At 40.3% G+C, this 19,610-nt stretch overlaps 2 protein-coding genes across 4 annotated transcripts in view; one reads left to right on the forward strand and one right to left on the reverse strand.

Moving 5' to 3' along the window:
- Positions 1-19,610, reverse strand: part of cd40 (CD40 molecule, TNF receptor superfamily member 5) — a 50,656-nt gene that overhangs the window by 11,331 nt on the left and 19,715 nt on the right. The window lies entirely within an intron of this gene.
- LOC118324659 (ankyrin repeat domain-containing protein SOWAHB) overlaps positions 581-19,610 on the forward strand; it is a 22,237-nt gene continuing 3,207 nt past the window's right edge. The window contains exons 1-11 of one of the 2 annotated variants that reach the window (XM_035657088.1): positions 584-896; positions 3,919-3,980; positions 5,472-5,684; positions 6,449-6,571; positions 11,450-11,506; positions 11,931-12,032; positions 13,564-13,575; positions 14,902-14,904; positions 16,892-16,984; positions 18,854-18,926; positions 19,183-19,278. In XM_035657088.1, the coding sequence (XP_035512981.1) occupies positions 764-896; positions 3,919-3,980; positions 5,472-5,684; positions 6,449-6,571; positions 11,450-11,506; positions 11,931-12,032; positions 13,564-13,575; positions 14,902-14,904; positions 16,892-16,984; positions 18,854-18,926; positions 19,183-19,278 (967 nt within the window). In that variant the 5' untranslated portion in view covers positions 584-763. Of the gene's footprint in view, positions 897-3,918; positions 3,981-5,471; positions 5,685-6,448; positions 6,572-11,449; positions 11,507-11,930; positions 12,033-13,563; positions 13,576-13,743; positions 14,744-14,901; positions 14,905-16,891; positions 16,985-18,853; positions 18,927-19,182; positions 19,279-19,610 lie in introns of those variants that run through there. The other variant, XM_035657087.1, reaches the window with a different exon arrangement.

The raw sequence follows: 19,610 nt of genomic DNA on the forward strand, positions 1-19,610 counted from the left end.
CACATTATAAAATGAAAAGTTTACTAGACCAAGATTGTTTTCACGATGTACACCATGATATTTTCAGCTGTACCACAGCATACAACTTTCACGTTTTAACAGGATGATTTAGTCGGTAATAACGAATATACTATTTTCTTGTCTATGTGAAACGTTAAGCGTGATACGTGATACTTATACTGGTGAAAACAGGCTGAGTAATGGGTGTGATGAGCCGGGTGGTTACGAAGCTAATGGAACTTGTGATGGTGTTGTAAGCGAATTTGGAGTATTATTGGATTATTGTTTAGGTGTCATTCAATATGACAATATAAGTTTTAAGTGTTAGAAAATAGCAGTTGGATGGTTATAACAAGCAATGTTCATTGTTATTATAGAGGTAATATGTATACATATAACATAAAAACCATCTTATAACGATAAACTGTATATAATGGGATACTAGTCCGTTTTTATGTGTCTGGCAGCAGCAGGCTTCCGTAATATCTCGACGCAGAGGTTGAAGTGAGAGAATAAGATGCTGAGGTGTCTTTAAAGGGTTAACAGGAGGAGGCGCAGCAGTGGTCAGCTCGTTCTGGGTGGAGTGAAGTTCAGACTATGTACTAATACAACAAATTAGCCAAGAGAGGAGGACTGCATTATGGCTGAGTGAAAAACACCAAGACAACTAAAAAAAAAAAAAAAAAAAAAAAGATAGAGAGAGAGAAAGAGAGAGAGAAAGGCTCCAGGTCGAAAACAAAGACGTTAAACAGTGAGAGCTGAGATGAGTGATGTGAGTGAAGAGTCGCTGCTGGATTATTTCTACTCCACCGGAGGCAGCTCTGGCAGGGTCAAAAATGCAGATATACTGAAGACATTTAAGCCCTTTATTGGCCATAGTGACTTGCAGTTACGTGGTAAGTAGCGAGTCGTTGTATCACGGATGAAAAACGGATTAAAATATATATATATATCCGACAGGAAATGGGGAAATGTGGAAATGTGATCGTGCAGCGTCAGTCTCTGCTCGGTGTGTGTGTGTGTGTGTGATGGCACAGATAATCAAATGCCCGCGTGTTTGCCTCATATTTTAATTTATATGATTCTTTTCTAAAACGCAACATCCCCCAAAAGTCTGCTTTCCTCCTCCTCCTGTCCTTTTTCTTTGTTCCCTGTTGTAAAAGGAGGACATCTGGTTTGCATTAAAAGCCCCTCAACATATCTGCAGGAGTTGTGTCATTTCCTCCCTCAGGCCAACTCATCAGACAGAACCTGAAACCAAACCATCTCCAAAAATATGTCCCCAAATATGTCACATGAAAGGCCCCTCAGGCAGAGCTGGGGGTCCCTCAGAGGGATATGGTCACCATTATAGAGGTCTAGCTGGGTTAGTGTTTGCTGTAAAGCTGTGGCTCTCTCTGCTGTTCCTCTCCACCCACTTACTCTACAGATGCTTATGTAATCCTGGTCTGAATCATAACACCTAAAATTCCTCTCGTGTTTCTTTAGACAAATGTTCCCGGCTGTAATGTAATGGGCTCTTTTATGGGCGAGGTACACCCAGCTAATGCAGCCCTGTCTATCCCTCGTAGAGCTCCACTGGGTCACTTTTTAAAGAAGATGTAACACAAATTAAAAGTTGAATTCAAAAGAAATAAAAAAACAGTCAGCTCAAACTATTGAACTTCCTCTAGTGGTGCACAGAGGAATCTCTTATATAAATTGATTGATGATAAGAACATAAAATACTCCCAAAAGATCCATTTAAATCAGCCTGACGCGTAGTAACGTTCATGCACGTAGCACATGCATGCATCTATGATTAGTTAGAAACTAAAATGTGATGACAAGATACAAAGCGGAGGTAAAATTAATCGTTCAAAAACACTGCGATCGTGGCTCCAAACAGGAACTATTGGGAAAAGAAGTGCAGATCAAGAGTGACTCTTTTCAAGCAGAAATGTAAAAATGATGATGGTTACAGGTTCTCAAATGTGAGAATTTCAACGTTACATTGATTAGCTTGGGTTTTGGATGGTTGGTCAAACAAAACATTTGAAGAGTTTCTGATGTTCTACAGACCAAACAATTAGTTTAATTAATTAATATCAGCAGATTCGTCGATTCATCGAAATTATCTTAGTTGCAGCTCTAATGTTAGCTCACTTTACATATACATTGCTGTGACATTACTGAACCAGTTTGATGACTTTTCTTCCGTGTTACTGTCACACTACATTTAAGCAGTTTTATGCTTTGTTACACAAGAATCTAACCAAAGTTAACTAACACTAGCTAACATAGTTCACCAGAAGCTGTTGGTCACACAAGACAAAGTAAGGCTGCAGAGTATTAGATGAGCAATATTCGACTTAAATTTAACTTTTTATTTGTAATTATGTAATTTATTTCTTTACAGTTACATACTATAGTTGGCCTGACTGTTGTATTTAACTGCTTTAGTTTTAGCTAGCTACATAAAATAGATCCGTGTCCTATTGAATCCCTTTAGAGATAAGACACACATCGCTGACTAATGACTAACAATATCTACATTTTAACTGCACAATACATATGACCCAGAAAACAAATAATGAGCGAGTAATGATTCATTATCCATTAAAAAAAAAGGAGGGGGGGGGGGGCTTTACCTTTGGCCCTGCCTGAAATACAAACATATTGTAACCTCCCTAAATCATTATCCAAAGTGACCTTGTGTTGCGGCATGTACTGTCCAGATGCTATGTCAGCACTGCAGTTGTTGACAGAGGTTTAGAGAGCTGCCTTGATACTCCATCTGACACGGCCGTCCAATTAGAAAAGTGCTTCCCACACATTTAAAGTCTGTCATAGCATGTGGTTGCAGACTTTCATGTCATCATTGTGATGATAGAGTTTTAATCATAATTAAGTCCACATGCACGACTGGATGTAGACCTCTAATGGGGTTGCTTTTTTTTATCAGATCGGAAAAAACTGGGGCATGGTGGGAAGTGAGGCGCTGTGTGTGTGTGTGTGTGCGCGCACATGTGTGTTGCTTGTTTGTACAGGCTAATAAATAACTAACACATAAACTATGTTACTCACTGTGGTGAGCAAGGAATTCTTTTGTTGGGACAGATGTAAGTGGCTGCTTCCTTTGGATTTCCTGTTGTTGTGAACGTGAGCTGTGCAACTATCTCACTACAGATGTTCTTTCCGCCCCACATCAGGAAAGGGAAGCACTTCAATTGTCCCCGAGCCACGCAGGCCTATGTACACCTAGGCATGAATGGAATACCTACGCCTGGAAAAGATTCTTGCTTGTGTAGCCTGGGCTGATAACCAGAGTCAGCTCTTAATCACACAGTCTGCACACGTCTGAATATCTGCTCACTGGCGTAAACAAAGGCAGATTGCTTTATCTGATGAGCTCTATCAGCTCATCAGAGGGAGTTTGTTTGGTTCCCACAGGAAAGATTTACCGTCGGTCTTAAGTGACTCAGGTTTCTGCCCCTGGGGATGCACTGGGATCTGTTTGTATATTTCCTGGATGGGGACCTCTTTTCTTTCCATTTTTGTTGTTGTTGTTTTTTTTTGTCAACTATTTCTTTGCATTGTGAGCTTGGTGCAGCCTCGTCTTCAGTTAACTTCAGTTAAAGACACATAATCCAGCAGCTCATCCTGCAGACTGTAGCTCACAAACCACACATATATTGGAAGCAGATGCTATCACGTACTAGCTGCATCTGTATTTAAAAATACATTATTGGTTTTATAGTAAATGAAACCTAATTCAAGCTCCTTTTATTCACGTCTATTTCTGTCACCTCCATAAAATAGCTGAGCTGAGTTTGTGCAGTTTCTTTGACATTTTTGCTGTTGTATTACTGAATGTGAGGAATTTTGAAGCTATATTTAGTTTTCAGTTTTCTCACATTAACATATTTTCCCCTGCAGCTAAATACAGAGAGGAATTCAAACTCATCATTGACCGAATTGCTGTGGTGAAGTCAGAAAATGTAAGTAAACTATGAAAATATTTTGACCTTTTGTGGAAAAAGCTTTGCTCCCATGTATTCTTTGTTCATATTTTAACACGGAGTCATAAACAGACTGAACGGTTGTTGTGGCAATAAAACTATCATGACTTATCCAGGAGGTGTCCAACCTGTTTGTAAAGTACTGTTTGTACCCACTGGTTTCCCCCCAAATGAACTGCAGCTGCAGTTCTCATTTCCCTTGAAACTATTTTCACATATTGACGAAATGTTACTGCAAGATTAATCAGTATAGGCTGGATTTATTTTTTAATTCATTTTCAATATTTTTTAATGGAATGGTTGGACATTTTTGAGCTTGATGAGAAGGTCGACACCACTCTTCACATCGACAGTATATAATTAGTGGACAGAGCTTCCGGGACTAAAAGGAAAAGTCAACATGGAAGTGTCTTAAATTGTGCATTCTTTGTAATGGCCAGCAGGGGGCATCTCCATTGGCTGCAAAAAGAAGTCAGATAGTATGGAGTCTTTCGGAGAATAGACTCTACTTCTCAGTTGATTTTTCAGTAAACAGTTTCCTAATGAGTTTAGGGTCTTAGTCACTAGTTTTAAGTCTTCCTCCATACAGCATGATGTTCATTTTGTAATTGATGGTCCCATTTAGAATAAAACAGACAACAAGCATTACAACAAGTATTCTTTAGGGCATGGCAACCTTCTCAGTGAGTCCATCCAGGACAACGCACAAAACTCAGATCAAACTGTCAAATTAGACAGTTCTGACCAAATACAAATAAAGATTCTGTCACTGCATGGCTTATTTCTCGCGTAAAATCTTTTCAGAAACATATTTTAGTGTACTGTTTATCTGTAATACGAGAACGTGTGAGCAGGTGAGGTGCCATTGTTTTCTGCTACCGAGTTTAAACAAAGTGCTGTCAATGAGCGCAGTTTTTTCCACAAAACAAGTTACAGTTACCTAATTAAAAATTCTTAAAATCACATCTTTTTCTTCTCCATCATTACAAAAAACCCAGAATTTATGAATATGAAAGTATTGTTACTACTGGACACAAGATGAATCTTGCTTTACTGAAATGTTCAATCTCAGCATTTCTGCACTGGAGGCTTAAATTATTCACATCACTTGTATACTTGTATATTTGACCATGACTTGCTTTTAAAACAGTCGTAAAGTCACTAAAACCTGCTCATACGAACACGTCTTAAACTCATTTATAAGAAGAGCTCAGAGAAACTCTCCTCCTTCAGCAGCAGAATGTGAAAACAGGCTGCACATACATCATTCTGCACAGTGAAGGTCAAACGTCCAAGTGAAATAACAACAAGCAAAAAACACATTTTTGACTGGAGGGTGACTTTCAAAATGAAGCATTATGAATAAATAACATTCCCATTATTGGATAGACACATAAAAGAAACCACACGTTATTGTGAGAAAGACAGTATAACCCACATGACTGTGCTATTTGACTGTATTTGTGACAGGGAGAGAAGTATCTTGTCCTAAAGAAGAAATACAGGCAAATGCTGCAGGAGCGAGACACCAAACATCACAGGGCAGAGGGGGACGGACAGAGACATTCAAGCCCGGCCAGAACTCCGGCCACCGTACAGTGGGACGCCGCAACTTCTCCTCCTCACCAGAAGGAACAACAGGATGAGCCGATGTCATGTGGAGAGCCCGACAGTGCTGCAGAGGTGAATTTAAAATCAGCTTGCTGTGTCCTATTCTACTTGTAAAAACAAATTAAACTGTGGGGCAAGCTGTGGATGATTCAGCAACAACACGGGGCGCTGAAATGCAACTTGCTGAATCCGCTATCGCCGCAGCACACCAAGTTTACCCTTTATGTGAATGACACATTTATTTCTAAACAGGGCTGTCTTTGTTAGCGTACTCTGCCTTTTCTCTCCTACCATGTGTCAACATTTAATGACGGTTGTGTGGCGCGCACATTTACACAGGAGACTACTGTTGAACAGAAAAATGCTCTTTTTTACTGGGGCAAATCTAAGTTAGCCACTATGAGAAGAAAGGGAAGGTCAAAGGGCTTATGTCTTTACATAAAGGGCGGAGCTGTTTAAAACTAATGCATATCGAAGCACTTTACTGTTGTGAAAATAAACACTATGTGCTGGTTTAATGCACAATAATCCTCTGGAAGTACTTTTACATATTGTCCAAGCAGTAAACCTGAGTATTTAATCATAGATTTGAAAGATTAATATACTTTATGCTGCTGGGTGAATATCCTCGCACATGATTTGTTCAAACAGGCACTGAAGCAAACATTGTTTGTCCACACCCAGATGGTAAAGGGCAGTGCAAGCAAAGACCCACTGCTGTCTGTTAACCTCAACTGGCAGTTGACACAGCTAAACGTTCGGCCTGTGAACACTCAGATCACACATTTGGTAAGACAGTTTGGGTTTTTAGCATCTTTATGTCTGTACTCCTGTAGGACCTGCAGACAGGAACAGCCTTCGTGCAGCATAGTCTGCTGCAGCATCCTGTCATCCAAATCCAGGAACCCTCAGCACAAAGCAACGGGCACGATGAGCTGGACAAAGATTCGGGATCAAAGGTGACAATTTGGCTAATGGAGAGGCAGTGCTTGAATACTCGCTGCACAGAGTAACGCCACTGTTGCTTCTTGCCCCCTCCCTGCATACTGTTAATTCTGTGCACCGCCAGTTTTGTAGGTCGTTTAAAGTTTAACTAAACCCCTAAATTCTGCTAGCTCCCTCTCTCACAGCACATTTACAAAATGCAGGAGAGGAGAATTATACAGGAGGTGTGTCCTTGTAGCGATGGAGCGTGTGACGTGGGTGACAACACCAGCCAGAGTGAAAGACTGACTACCACTCAGTCACTCAGTGTGAGAACTAGTTAGCAAGCAGAGAAGTCCAAATAGAAAGCTAGAAATAGATATGTGATATATGGTTTAAATATTCATCTTCTGCCTCTCTAAGTGGTAGTAATATGAATGCAACATTCAGTTTTATATATAATTAAGAGTGTTAAATAACATCCACACAACATCCATTCAAAAGAGCATATGACAACATGACAAGTGGTGTTGATGAATGGGTAGTTGAGGTTATCTGACAAACAAGCTACTGTAAAAATTATTTCACAACCAGAATGTGATTTTAGATCTAGGATTTTAGGTTTTAAAACAGTATTTGGACCATCAGCTAAGATAGCTGTTGGACATTAATATTAAAATTAACATTTACATTAAATATTATAAAAAAGAAACAAATAACATATTACGTTATACTTACGTCGTTCTCAGACATAAAACATAGATTAGCTGTTGAAGTAGGCTGACATAATACTTTCTGAATCAACTTTATTATCACATATACATCATGCACAGTACAATGCATAGTAACATTTGTCCTCTGCATTTAATCCATCTTGAGTACTAGGAGCAGTGGGCAGCCACTGTACAGCACCCAGGGACCAACTCCAGATCTAAGCATGTGCCTTGGTCCGAGGGGCCTACCCCAGCCGGGGCAACAGTGCAGACCACTGAGCCCCCATGCTTATCAGTGATTAAGTGATTAAAGGTTGGCCTAGGATCTCAGAGTGCAGAGTGTTTTTACTGTTCGTTACTGAAGCCAAATACTTAATATATACTTATATAACACTGTTATTGGACCTTATTGTGTCTGCAAGTGATGAACTAGTAGTATAGCAAAAATGCCAAATTTGTTGGTTTTAGTTTCTCTGTTATATAGCATTGTCAATTTAATATCCGTGCATTTGGAGTGTTGGTTGGGAAAAACAAACAAACCTTGAAGACGTCACCTTGAGTTGTGGAAAATGGTGAAGAGCAATTTTTCAGTATTTCCTAACAATTCAAAGACCAGACAAATCATCCCAAAAATAGCCAGCAGATTAATCAATAGTGAAAAAAGTAGTCGCAGCTCTAAAAGCAACTAAAATTACAGGTTGTGAAAAAAATAAAGTGCTGGAAGAATAGTTGAGTTCTTGTAAACTTTCAGTTTTACCTTCATGTCCAACATTATTTTTCTGTGCTTGTTAGTATTGGTCTTCACCAAGACTCCAAAAACATGGGCATGCTAGAGTTCCTAATAAGTTATATAAGCGCTCACTGCTTTAGGGCTGCAACTATTTTCATTATCGAATAATCTGCTGACCATTTTCTTGATGATCAGTAATTTGGTCCATAAAATGTCAGAAAATGTTGATTAAAGTTTTCCAAATGCCAAGGTGACGTCCTCAAATGTATTGTTTTTTCCACATATTCAGTTTATTGTCATAGAGGACTTAAGAAACCAAAAAGTATTTACATTTGAGAGGCTAAAATCATTCAAATCATCATCATTCAAATTAGGACATTTTTTCTTTTAAAAATGTATCAAAACCATGAATTGATTATCACAGTACTTGACAATTAATCGACTAAGTCTAAACTAGTTGGTTTCCGGCACCGTTTTGATTTAAATTCAAGTAGTGTGTGGAGGGCTAGGTTCAATATCAGGTTTTCATAATGAATTAATGTCCTCTTATTCTGAAAGACATTTGGATGAACATTCAGTGGGGGTGCTAACCTTGGACTTACACAAAGTTAGATACAGTACATTATCTCACAGTTTAAGTGAGAGTAAAACACTGACTTCCAGGTCAGGGCTCACAGTCTGGTGGTTCTAGTGGTTACCCACCAGGTGGTGCTAAGTAAATTACCTGGATTTTTAACCTACATTATGTTGAATCTGAGTGGGAGGAGGACCCATTGGGGGAAAAGGGGGAGAATCTGCATTTAAATGGAGCTCTCTGTTATTATGTTAAGCAGCAACATGTTGGAACTCATTAGAAAGATAATAATCATTTGTGCCCATTAAAGAGATTGAGATTCCCAGAGAAAGATACGTGGCTGCTCAATAGACAGATGAAATATGTTGAAATGTGTTAATATAGCACCTGCAATCAGATTAAGTGTGTTTGCTTAAAGTATTAGTCACACCATTGAACTTTGTATTTAGGACACCCAGTGTTGACAGTTGTTTCACATTACAGAAGCTACCTGGCTGGTTCTCTGTCATACTAAACGCTGGAAGCTCTGCGGTTATTCTTCCAACGCTTGATAGGAAATGTAACTTGTTAGATCATGCTAAATTCCGGATGAATCTCTGGGGAAAATTTTGTTAAAGTTAAATGAGGATCAGGAAGAGAGCAACGTCCTTAACTGGAATCTAGAAGAACAGCTTGAATTGCTGCTGATCACAATGGATTCCAAATTGAGCTCCACCTACAGTGCCAATGTATCAGTATTAGCATATATGTTAGCCTATAAGTACAAATTAAATATTTTAAAAGGAGATTTTTTTTTAATGGTTCTCTAGATTACGTAGCTTGTCCTCCAGAAAGAAACATAAGTCTATTTTTGGACTGAATAATGTCTTGCTCATCTTAGTCTTAGGCCTCTTAAAAACTACATTTTCCTGTTTATGTTGTGTTTAAGTAAAAAAAAAAAAAAAAAGATATTGCTGTTGGATTTTTAGTTGGAAGACAAAGTGAACAAAAGATACAGACGGCAGATCATGCTGCGGGAGTGGTGTGAGAAGTTTATTTAGATGTTTAATCCTGTTACCATAGAGATCCAATGTAACTGACATGAATTCAAGCTACAGCTACAGTTCTCTGCTGAGAACACAACTACCAGTTTATTACAGCTACCTTTCAGCCTATGCATGAATTCATTTTGGTAATTGGCTTATTGGCTACAGGGATGGTCGGTTGGTGGTCTGCCACTTTGGTTCAGAAATATCTGAGCAACTATTGGATGGAATGATAGGAACCTTTGTACAGAAATTCATGGCCCCCTAATAAGTTTGGTGATCCCTCCACCATGAGGTTGACATTAATGGTTTTCAGAGAAATTTCTTTACCCCCCCTTGGGAGGAGGATCTGTTGGCAGAAATTGAATATAATATTCATTAAGTATTTTTTATTAGTGTATAATCTGCATCATAAGGAATATGTGTCCAATATTTAACATTTATTTGCAAACCCGATTACAGTCCCATCACTGATGCTAACATGTGCTAATTAGCCCATATTAGCATGTTACCATGCTAAAAGTAAGATGTGAGCATGATGAACATCACTCACTAAACCACAGCATGTTAGCATAGTTAGCATGTTAGTACTGATATCAAAGCACTGCTGCCTGTGCTGTGCACAGCCATAGACTGAATAGTTAAATTATCCAACATTTTTAACTTGGCTTGACCTAACTGTGTAAAGGATACGAGGACAATCCCCTGTGTAAAATATCATTAGTGGCCTCTTTCTCAGCTGACCCCCCGCTCCACGTTGAAGACTCTCTACAAATTAGTTTTGGTTGTTTAAGTACAGTTTCACTTAACTTGCCTTCACCTCCACAGGCTCCACAATGTCTAATACAAGACAAAACAACCAGGACTGTAACAATTAGTCAATTAATCCATAAGCCGGTTAAATTTATCAAGCAAAAATGGCCAACGTTGTATATCATTGTGCACTGAATATCTGTGGGTTTACTGTTGGTCAGACAAAACCTTGAGCTGTGGAAAATTACGATGTGCAATTGTTCTGTATTTTCTGACAAATCAAAGACCAGACAAATAATCGAAAAATAATCAACAGAGGAATCGATAGTAAAAATAATAGTTGCAGCCATAAAAGCCTCTAAAGTTACAATTTATGAAAAAATATAAAGCGCTGGAAGAGTATTTGAGTTCTCATAACATTTTTCCCTTCATGCCCAACAATGTTTTTCTCCTCTTGTTATTGTTGGTCTCCACCGAGAGTGCAAAAAAAAAATAAAAATGGACATGTGCTAGAGTGGAATAGGCTGGATAAATACAGTCCCTCCACTTTTCATGTTCAGCACACTGACATGTGACAGTTTGTGCAAGAGACATGAAAGGGCTGAGTGTTTTAACATCATGTCTCTGTATGATCTGAGAACAATTTGCAATCAAGTCGTCCTCAAAAGAGGCAAGAAAGAAAAAAACCCTCTCCCCTCTCACATAAATCAGCCAAAGTGACACTTTTATACACTGCTAGAAGAGTTTTTCTCTGGACCCCTTCAGACTGAAATGGTGACAGAAACACATGGCCTGACTGTAGGTGTGTTGTTTTTTTTGGTTAATTGTTAATTGGATTGCTATTCATTACCCCTTATGTGTGAAACCGGCACCTCTGTCTCGCTGTCTCATTACCTCTCTATGTGTCTGACACCCTTTGGTCACGTCTCGTCAGCTGGAAAACATCACAGTAGTGAGACCGGTGTGTGAAATTGGATGTATGAGTGTCAGTGTGTGTGTGTGTGTGTGTGTGTGTGTACCCTGTGATGCTGGATCATACTGTGTGACTATTAGGACCGATACGGTACAGTTAAATTGTGTCACGGCTGAGTAATAGTCGTCTGATTTCTGTCTTTCAGTCCGAGTCGGAGCAAGACGAGGAGTGTACGGGAAGTATGGGCTCCGCTGCTGTCGCTGTAAGTCCTTCTCATGTCTTTAATATGTTTTTTTCTTGTGGCTTTCTTATTCACAAAAGCTTTGAGGAGTTATAAGTAAAACATCTGAAGAGTTTGAGTTGAGTTTCTCTTAATGATTTATGACCATTAAGGTTTTGATCTTTGGAAATACACATCCACTCTCCCCATGGTACCATTGCTGTCAGTACGTGTTCCCTATAAACCAATAACAGAAGTAAAAGCATGAACTATGTGCAATGTGACCATGGGTGTCTCCCACAGTGTGTCAGTTGGCTGTGACTCAGTCGTTTGTAGGAAATGGATTAGAGGTTTGTAGCTTCAGCATTATCAAAAGAGCCTACAACAGGATGTGGACAGTAGGGTGTGTGTGTGTGTGTGTGTGTGTGTGCACACATCTGAGCTCCACCTCCCCCCTCTGAAATAGCTGGATCCTGTAGAGAAGGAATGGATCTACTCTGCTGCAGGTGCTCGAGTCCCTGACCTCTCTCAGCTGCTCAGACAGGACCCCTCACTGGCAAACAAGAAGGTAGTGCCGCCTTCTGCTTTGCCTCTTAAAAGAGAATTCCACTTTATTTCAAATGGGACCTCTTTTTTTCATATTTTTGAACTTCTGTAGGGAATCTTTGGCGATATTGCCACCATAAGTCTGGCGGGCGAGAAACATGAGCAGTCAATGATCAGGCAGTTTAAGACAAACACAAGGGCTCTTTAGATGGAAAAAATGATGATGAATGGTAAAATTATGACCCATTATTGTCTGTTGTTAACAGGAAGACTGTGATGGGCTGCAAGGCGAGGGTCACGTAGGGTCACAAGGCAAATTTTTGGTAGCCTTGCTAGCTTGTCAACTTAAAAACCATGTAACAAAACTCCTTAACAGATTCTGTAAAACTCTATACATGTTGCGTTTATTTGCTCTTTCATCTCATTCAGTTTTTACAAAAGAAATAAACTATTGAGTTGTGATAAAGCATCAAGTTGTGCCCTCTTCAAACAGGAGTGTATGAATAAAAACCTAATTTTTAATCATCAATTCCTGCTGAAGTGTATCCACAAATTTGTAATAACAGCTTGCACTGCCAATCGTTGTCAGTCAGCAGTAAATTAGCCGATCTGCTCACTAGTGGCCGTGCTAGCTCGGCGTCCCCCTGTCCATCACGTGACCCTTGCCCTTGCAGGTTGTAGCGGCCCCTCGAGAGTCACAGTTCACGGCTGACCGCTTGGCTGAACTTTAACCGTCCGTACTGTCAAGTTTCCTTTGGATTTTAACTGACTGACTTTAACCTCCAGATAAACTGACTTAGAAAATCAGGCTTGTTTGCAAGCTAAGAGCATTTCTACTGCAGGGCCAAGGGACAAAGAACCTTTTAAGCAATCCAGGAACTGCGTTTCGACTAAAAGAATCAGGGACTATATTTAGTTCCTCCGCTATAGCTCCAAGCGCCAAAAAAGTCCCTGCTCTGGGGATGGTACTTTCCAGTAGTTCAGGAACTATCCGGGTGGAGTTGGCAGTGCTGATCGTTGCAGATTGGTCAACTTTTACAAATCGCGTACAGCTTTCATTCACAAAACAAGGAAGCAGTTTCCCCTTCACCGATGTTTATTAACAATAAAACAATAAGTTACGTTGTTGGCTTGCCGGCTAGTTTACAAAAAGAGAATGTGAACAATCTAAGAGCAAATGAACGAGAGAGTGAGAGAGAGAGAGAGAGAGGGAGGAGCTCTGAACAACATGATGTCCAGTCAGTTTGTGTTTCTTCGTGTGAGGAAAAACACGTTTGTTCAGGGTTTTTTCATGTCTTTAGCCTAATTTGCCAAATCTTCACACAAACAGGAAAGTAAGTTGGTTGGTGCAATGTGAATGAAAATTGATCAGAATTAATGATCACAGCCATAAATATGACCCAAGTTGTGGTAAACTGGAATTCTCCTTTAATGTCACATAAAAACAAAGTGAACAAAACTCTCTCAGATTACTGTTTCAAGTGGTTGGGAACATGGTTTCACTAATATATGTGTTTGTGTGTTTTGTATCTTCTCTTGGGGCATCAAACCAGGACTTCACCTCAGTGAGTATTTGATGTGGTACTTATAAATAGCTATGCAACATGTTGTGTTTTAGGTGAAGTTATTATCAACACATGATATCACATGACTTTTGTCTGACTTAATGCCTCTTATTTTCTCATTTCGACACAATGTGGCTCCCGACTGTGACCATGACCATTCCTTCTCAGGGGGTAAGTTTAATCATTCGTCCTTCTGTCTGCACCTTGTGTGTAATAACTCTGAACGCCTGCTGTAGCCTGTTGGAATGGAAGTTAATTTACAGCGTCCATTATAACGGACAATATTTCAGCTCCGTGTTTCTTTATCTTTCATCTGCGATACAAACCTCCTCCCTCTCAGACCTGCGTTTTGCTTGTATAACTTTCACAAGCTTTTTCTGCTGAGATTTTCCCCTAATAGTATTCTGAGAACCCTGTGTTAAAACATCCAGATCATGCATTTCAAAGGTCCACTATCAAAAGGATTATGAAAGATAGCTTTTTAGCTCCTGTGGCCCCCTGACAACCCAAATCCTTTTATTTGTCTCCCTGTGCGCTTAAGAGATTTGAGCTCATGTTTGTTGTCCCTCCCTGTGTCACAGTTCTCACACTGTCCTGTGGCCATGGCAGACCACCTTCTAAGAGTAGCCCTAAGCCTCTGCCATCCCCACCCGGACAAGATAGCATGGCCGCCATTGAAGTGTAGGGAGATGTGTGGGGGAGATTAAGGAGAGTCTTAATGCCCCACAAAGACTTCACCCACTTAAAGATAATCTGAAAGTAATAGAGCAGGCTGGGATTAATTGTAGAACAATGCTGTTGTGTCCCTGGGAAGGTGCTAAGTCCCCCTCGGGCCTCTTTGATGTTCCCTTTAGCCCTCAGCCTTTCCCTGTTCAAGAGAGGTGGATGCCTTTGCAGAGATAATGTACAGAGATACCCAGAATAACAACAGTTGCAAGACTCATGAGAACCAGTCTTTAAAAGCAGGAGTTATTATATCTGATCTGCATTTGTCACGTCCTGCTCAACAGAAGTTATGTTAAGTGTACCAAATACCAGGCTCTAGATCACATGTTTGACCAGGACTGAAGGGATTACTCTTCATCCTGGGAGGACTTAAGTGTTTCCTGTTCTAACCAAATGTTTGTTGGGATCAGGTGGTTTTATAGGTATGCACTTCAAACAGGGGTTTAAATGTGATGTTTGACACTACACGGGTCAGAACACCCAGATCTCACCTGAGCCAAACTCCTCTCACTCCATACTCTCATTCTCTCTTTCTCCTTCCTGCTCTGCTTGTGACGTGGGCCTCCGTTCCTGCTGTGACGGACTTCCTCTGCCACGCAGTTTGTAAGTACATCATTAGCCCATCACTCCTCTCTGTCTTCCTCCCCATCAAGTATCAGGCACACTGGCCATTGTGTCTCCTGTTAATGTGAGCCCTCTCTAGCCACCACTTCCCTCACTGGGGAGCGCGTGGCGGGGACACAGCCGTCCCTGAGTGATTGGACAGGTGTGTGTGTGTGGGGTGGGGGCCACCCCAGTGGGCAGGAACAGAAATGAGAGGCGCAGGAAGGGAAGACGCTGCATCCTGTTCAACCTCGTCCATCACCCATGCCCACCGGGAGAGCCGCCGAGCCGTCTGTCAAACGGCTCTTCGGCCAATCTGTCTTATGATGTGACAGGGGACAGACAAAAGAGATGGAGATACTTGAGCCAGACAACATCTATCACAATCTGTCTCCCAGACGCTCGGCACACAGAGATGTAGCCTCCTATCGCTCCCTCAATCCCTTCAGTGGGTACAAGCGGACATTTTTTCTCATTCCAGTAGTTGGACAGGCTTGTTGTGCCACGATTAGCACAATTAGCGTCATAGCCTTTAAACACAAAAGGGACTTGTGTCCTGCTCAAGCAGCGTGCCGGCCTCAGTTTGTGCCTCTCATGTGTTATCATCACATTTGAGTCACAGAGCTAAACATCCGTTTCTCTGAAGAATAAATGCTCTGCAGCTGTTTTATTTAAAAAAAAAAAAAAAGGTATTTCCAAAATCCTCAAAGACTTTTCTAACAAAGTGGAGGAAAAAAATAGTCTGTCCACCATAAGAAAAAAGACGTTTTAACCTGTTTCTTGAGTTGCAACTGTATTTTGTAATCCAGGTTACCCCAGATGCCCTCACACAAGAAAAATATAAACACATTTTTTATATGAAAATAATCGTTTCTGCTATCAAAGCTATGATTGTTTTTAAGCACATTTCATACTGCGTAGGTGGCAGTGCTGGAGATTCAAACGTCAACAGACTTCATTTTTACTGCGGACATTATTTGAGGAAGGCGTGATTCTGTTTACAAATGTTACCAAAGACGTCAAATGTTATGGATATTAACTTAATAACCATCATAATGAAACAAGCTTTTTCATGATGGCTGAACACGATGCATGACTGGTTTTGACAAATGGTTCTGCCGGCCTGGCTCATGTGACCAGATGTACTCCTATAACGTGTATTGTTGCTCCACAACTTTTCAGGAGCTAACAAAAGTAGTTTTCATCTAGTCTATCAGGCACGGAAGGGTTTCTTTCTTCTGCAGCATGTATTAACAGAAAATAACTAAACTTGAGGTTATAAGCTTTTCATCCATCCACAGTTAAAAGGTCATTCTGAAATGGTTACTGTTTGATTTACTGTGTTAAGGGTCAGACTCAGAAGGGGTAGATGTGGTTACTTAGCCAACATCTGCGCCTACGCTCTGCTTTCACCTGTTGATAGCCCATAATTACGCAGCTTAAAGTGTGTAAGAAAAACTGTGGAGATCACAGTTCTGGTCCGACAGGTGGATGTGGTTTGCATGCGACTTGTGTTTTTAGCGTGTACACACACGTTTGAGTATCTCTGCATGTGGACATTTGGGTGTATCTCTAAAGAGTCTTGTCGCGGGGGCCCATGTTTCCCTCCTTGACGTGTGCTGACAGTAGTGCGGTGATGTCTGGGTGGGTCTCCACTCTGCAGGTCACACTAACATCATCAATCATCCCCCTGGTGACAGGCGGCCGGGCCCCCCAACTGTGGGCACAGTGCTGTGTTGTTTTGTAATTAGGCTCTGTTAGATGGCAGGAAACCATCTCTCCATTCCTCCTTCTCACCATCCCTCCATCCATCCACTCCCCTCTGTGCGCAGCTGGCCCTCTGCCCTCACACAGCCAATGAGAAGCTGCCCTGCTCAGCTTAGACAACTTGTAATGATGCTACGGCAATTATCCTGCCTGACAATAAATACAGAACAGTGTAGAAGAAGGATTTTATGAATAACTCTTCTTTTCTTATTGCACACAGACAGCTCTGCACTGGGCAGCTAAGCATGGCAGCGAGGACATGGCCACTCTGGTGGTTAATGCCGGTGCTGATGTCAACACCAAATCAGTGAGTGCAATTTTTATTTTTTCATATTTAAATAAGCTGATTTGAAAGGAAATTCAGCAATTTAGTATTGCACATGGAATATTTGAATGTATTGCGAGTACAAATCTGCAACGACTAAAGGACTTCAATCAGACCAAAAATTACATTTAAATACATTTGTAAAAAACTTAATTCCAAGAGCTTGGTGAGACAATTGATCTCACTTTCATGTCTCACACTAATTATTCTTAGACAATGACTTTAAAGGGGCACTTAAGCTATTTAGTGCTGCATATGAATACATTTGGGGGATTTGTGGAAGATGGAGAACTAGTCAGAATTCAAGCAGCAGAGGATCAGATATCCTCACTTTTAGTCCTTAATGTGAGTCAAGCACTAAAAGATTTCCCATAATGCAACTCAGTAGCATCTTTAACATAGAGCTCTGATGTCCTGTTCTACGATCTTGTGGAACTCAATAAGGATTTTCATTCATCAGATTAATTGGCTCCACAACAGCAGCAGCACCTTTGTGATTTTAACAAAGTTAAACAACGATTAGTTGTGAGAATGCATAAAACTACAAGTCCCATGTAAATTTACAAGCACAGCAGCGAGGGTACATCATAGTATAGGGTACGTCATAGTAACTCGGTTTCTTCTATTTCTATAAAACACTCTCCTCTAACTCTCCCCACAGTTTAGCTGTAATCTCTGCGTTTGATCCTCTTTGACCTGCTGACACGTGCGAGCTAACCGCGACGCCTTGACTTTTGTTGAGATGTGACGTTTAAACTGCCATAGCCTTGAGTGTATTAGACTTAATGTTCATTAAAACAAGCTAAAAACATAAATATTAAATGAATGACAATACTAGGTTGTTGTTGTTTTGTTTTTTTTAACTTACTGTCCTTATAAACACATGGAGTGAACAACACAATAAAGTTTAGAAAGGTTCTGTCCCGAGGCTTGATTTTTAATTATTTGTGTTATTACAAAGGTCATTGGGATTTTCTTACTTCTGGAACAGAATCCAAAGTTTCAGTTTTACTCTGGCTCTCTTTTAGACATTGCCTGTCTGATAAATTCCCTTATCTTACACACTCCCAGCCTCAAGACTTAATATCACGTATCTGAAATATCAAATCTAACTCAAGCTATCCGTGGTGACATCCCTGTGGTTGTTTTTTCACAGAGTGAGAACTGTTGTTCTATAACTGTGCTGCAGTTTGGTTTGCTGTGCACAATCACTGATTTCTCCATGGTATTCTTCTGTCTTGCAGCATGTGAGTATCCAGGTCTTTATCAGGAAGTGACGGGTATGTACAGTGACAACAACATGGCTGCTGGTTTCTTCTTCTGTGCCCCTCGGTGATGTAATGTTCCTAAATGATTTGTATGAAACTCCAGCTGTGCAAATGGATTGCAGCAACACGTGTTGTTGAGCTGTGGGAGTACTCCGCTAATAAATCATGTCATGTCATGTTAATTGTTTCCCAAAACAGTGCCAGCATGCACAACTCTGAAACTATGCAATTTTCAGCGAATTACCAAGCAATTATGTTTTTATCATTATCTTGTGTTTCCATAACCTTTCCTAATTTGTATATTTTTTTTCATGCTGTTTTCATTGGCTGCGTTTGGGCCTGGGAAACTCTAGGGGGTAGGTACTAAACCCTTCCAGCTCTTTGCCGCAGTTATTCTCCTGAAATCAACACAAAGTAAAAATGTCAATTTTAAGCTGGCGCAGCTTTCGGTGTGTCGATGGTGTGTTTGCATGCCAGGTTGCATCCCCACTGTCTCCAAAAAGATGATAATTTTCAACTTCAGAATACACGTTGTTGATTTGCTTTATGCACGTTTTCCTTTTGTTTTACTCTTGTTTTTGTTCCACAGGGATATACACCTTTACACATTGCAGCTTTACATGGTCATCGGCATATTCTAGACCTGCTCATAGGGACATATGGTAACAATTGCTTTTATTTAACCTGTTTGTTGCAGGGATAGCTTGATTTAATGTTAAATACTTGATTTCAAAGTGCAATCAGTGTCAATCAGTTTAAGAGTGACAGCAGGTTCCAATCCTACATGGGTAGTTTTGTTTATCTTTGGATCATGGCTTGTTTCTTAAAGCTTTAGGTGTAAGGTGTCAGTGAAGTAGCTTACCTGCTGCCCCCCATGACTAGTCTCAGTTTTCACAGATTTATTTTTTCTGTTATCAGGGGCTAAAGAAAACTTAAGGGACTACAGCGGCCATCTTGCATTCCATTATCTGAACATCAAAGATCCAGAGGGTCCAGAGGAAGACTGCGAGCTGCGTAAGTGTCTCATACTGGTGCTGCTGAATTACAGATTGTTTAATTACTGACAATTGTATTAATGCTTAATGTTTTTATGCATTTGTTATAATTTATTACTTAAGTGGTTTCATGTTGTTCCTCTAATTCTGTTGCATTTGTCTCTGTTTGGCCATTCCCTAAAATAATTTTATTTTCTTTAGCACTGAAGCACTTTCTATCTCCGGTTTTGAAACATGCTATAGAAATAAAGTTTTCTGCCTGAAGTACATGTGACCGACATTTAAATTAGATAATAGTTAGATAAGAAGATCATTAACATCGTACGCCAAATATGAAGCTACAGCCAGCAG

The sequence above is a fragment of the Morone saxatilis genome, unplaced genomic scaffold (genome assembly GCF_004916995.1).
Source record: "Morone saxatilis isolate NCDOM2014 unplaced genomic scaffold, NCSU_SB_2.0 Contig15, whole genome shotgun sequence".
In the NCBI taxonomy this organism is placed as follows: Eukaryota; Metazoa; Chordata; class Actinopteri; family Moronidae; genus Morone; species Morone saxatilis.